Source organism: Halyomorpha halys, unplaced genomic scaffold, assembly GCF_000696795.3.
Source record: "Halyomorpha halys isolate HHAL.00 unplaced genomic scaffold, Hhal_1.1 Scaffold2.1, whole genome shotgun sequence".
Taxonomy (NCBI): domain Eukaryota; kingdom Metazoa; phylum Arthropoda; class Insecta; order Hemiptera; family Pentatomidae; genus Halyomorpha; species Halyomorpha halys.
In genome coordinates this window covers 1,595,464-1,597,951 of record NW_027111560.1, presented here as the reverse complement: position 1 = coordinate 1,597,951, position 2,488 = coordinate 1,595,464, and the positions used below count along the sequence as shown (strand labels likewise).

The 2,488-nt window shown below is 31.2% G+C and overlaps 1 protein-coding gene across 2 annotated transcripts in view; it reads right to left on the bottom strand.

The window, feature by feature from the left end:
* The window catches only part of snu (snustorr), a 524,182-nt gene that overhangs the window by 505,677 nt on the left and 16,017 nt on the right, over positions 1–2,488 (bottom strand). Inside the window, exon 1 of one of the 2 annotated variants that reach the window (XM_014418364.3) lies at positions 486–628. The exons of the other annotated variant lie outside the window; for it this stretch is intronic. Within the exon in view, the coding sequence (XP_014273850.1) occupies positions 486–541 (56 nt within the window). The 5' untranslated portion in view covers positions 542–628. Of the gene's footprint in view, positions 1–485; positions 629–2,488 lie in introns of those variants that run through there. 2 annotated transcript variants of the gene reach the window in all.

Genomic DNA, 2,488 nt, shown 5'->3' with positions numbered 1-2,488 from the left:
TATATACTTATTAAACCTCTGAGGTAAATGACACTATCGCTCATTTTACTAACTTTACAGGACGGTAGCTGCAACAGATTTCTTCCAAGTAAAAAGCTTAATTAATAACTTTAAAAAAAAATTTAACTCCCTTCATAATTAGTAACTGGGACATAGTTATATATACCTCTGGGTGAAACAAGAACACTTCTTTACCTTGCAATAAACAGTGTATATAGCATAGTACCATAGAGTAGTAGTATATCTCATTTCTTAAGTTTACAAAAGCTTATTGTTTGTACACAATTAAATAAAAATGAAATTATTGTTTTTTATTAGCAAGTATTTCCCCTTATAAGTGGCCCAGTTGTCATCAATACAATGAATGAATCTCTGGATGAAGCAAAAACTGTCAAATAAAAATGCATGGTAATACTAAGTTAATAAACAATGGACATGGTATTTTTCAGAAATATATATTTACTACTCAAATATTTACTACTCACAGTGAGGAACTCCACGTAAACATCTTCCTGATCTTCTCTGCGTGGTCGACGCTCATTCTGCCAAACAATAGTCACTTGCACCTTGCCCTCGAGCCACGCACTCAGCACTGAGGCGACCACAAACCCTACCACCGCATCTCAGCCCCACTCTTCCTCCACAGCATCTCTTGGCACTATCTGCATTCCTCGTCTGAACCCATAGGCAGGTGTACCAGGCCAGAAGTGCCCCTCTTAGTCAGAAGAAGGTAACCGTTTGGTATGTTTCACTTTCGTAACAACATCAACAATAAAACAATTTAAATGAAAAAGGAATCTGTGTTTAGGACCTCTTTAATATTATATCTGAATTCATTATCAGATCCAGACGGAGAAGACGCAAGGACGACGCCATTAAAAAAATGGTAAATATTAAAATATTAATCTTAGTAAATTTAATTAACGAACGTTACAACTGCATGCTAAAAATATACAAGTAAATGTTATATCGTTAAAGATTTGTCGAGAAAGCAATCCAAAAACTTTCTGGATTGGATCTCGTCAAGACCATCTTCCTTTCAGGCGTCTTGGAGAAGTATTGGTAATAGTAGAGGAAGCAAGGAAAGAAAGAAGTGGATTCGGGATCAAGTGGATGAGTTTATTAAGTGATACTCCAAGAACCTAAGAGAAAAAAGTCAGCTTTTCACCCAGATTTTTGTATTGCTTTAATGAAAACATTGTATAATTACTAGTCAAAATTAATGAGTTTGCTAAGTATAGTTTAGGTGGAATAAAAAATAATAAAATTCAAAACGTTAAAGAAATATTAATTTTTAATTTGAATTTTCAACATTTTCATTCGAACAGAAGATATTTAGAAGCTATATACATAACAAAAAACATACGAAACACAGTAAACTATAAAACTGACACTAAACACTTAAATACACATTACGCAGATATTATAAATAGACTTTAAATAAAAACATAAAAATCAGATGAAATAAACAGGTTTATGTAAAAAGTAAAAAATCACTAAGTTAATATTAAATACAAAACAGGACTTATAAAAAACAGGGAGGTAACCAAACAGCACACTGAACATGAGATAAAGTCCAAAGAGGTAGTAAGAAATGTAGAGTGATGGCTGTGCTAGATAGAAGTGAAGATGCACAAATGGTTGACATGATTTCCCATATGAAATCATGAGGTGATTATTATTGTATAAATTAAAATAAATAAGGATGAAGATTGGTGTTATGTTAGTTTTATTATTGTTATAGGTTTTTAAAGTACATGAATATGGGACAGTGGTCCCGAAACGTTGTACAATGTCATGAATAATTAATAAATAATTCATTCAAAAATGGAAGTCATTAACCTCAAAAAAATTTTAAATGATTCGAATTTTCGTTTTAGCAAATAACATCAAAAAGCGTACCCCCTCATACAAAAGTGTTCTACCCCTACGAAGACAAATTGTAATAAACTACTTTATAGTACATTAAACCCGCTTTAATTTGATTGCTGACACACATCTGTACGTCCAATTAATTCATGAAAAATTTTGTCCGAAAACTACTACTCCCACAAATGTTTACCACTTCACAAAATGTAGACTTCTAGTTTTTCTTTCGGATTGTTTTTTTAAAGTACATTTAACTAGCTTTAATTAGAATGTTATCAGACATCTGTACATCTAATGGTCCGTGATATTGATTTCCCAAAATAAATTCACTAACTACAGATGTTCCAGTACATTTTTTGTGAAATGCTGCTTTTTAAAAAAGTTTATCTGGAGAACTATTGAATGGTTATAGCTCTATTAGGGCTCAGATTTTAGTAAATTTAATCTACTTTAAATGACGTTCTATTAGGTTTTCTTGTGTTTTACGTAATTTTACTGATAGGAGTTCCAAAAGAAAAATTAATTTAATTATATTATTTCAATTTCTTGAGACAAGGTAATTATTTATTAAATAAATCAAAACTTGTATCCTTTTTTGTCTCAACACTTTTTATTTCAA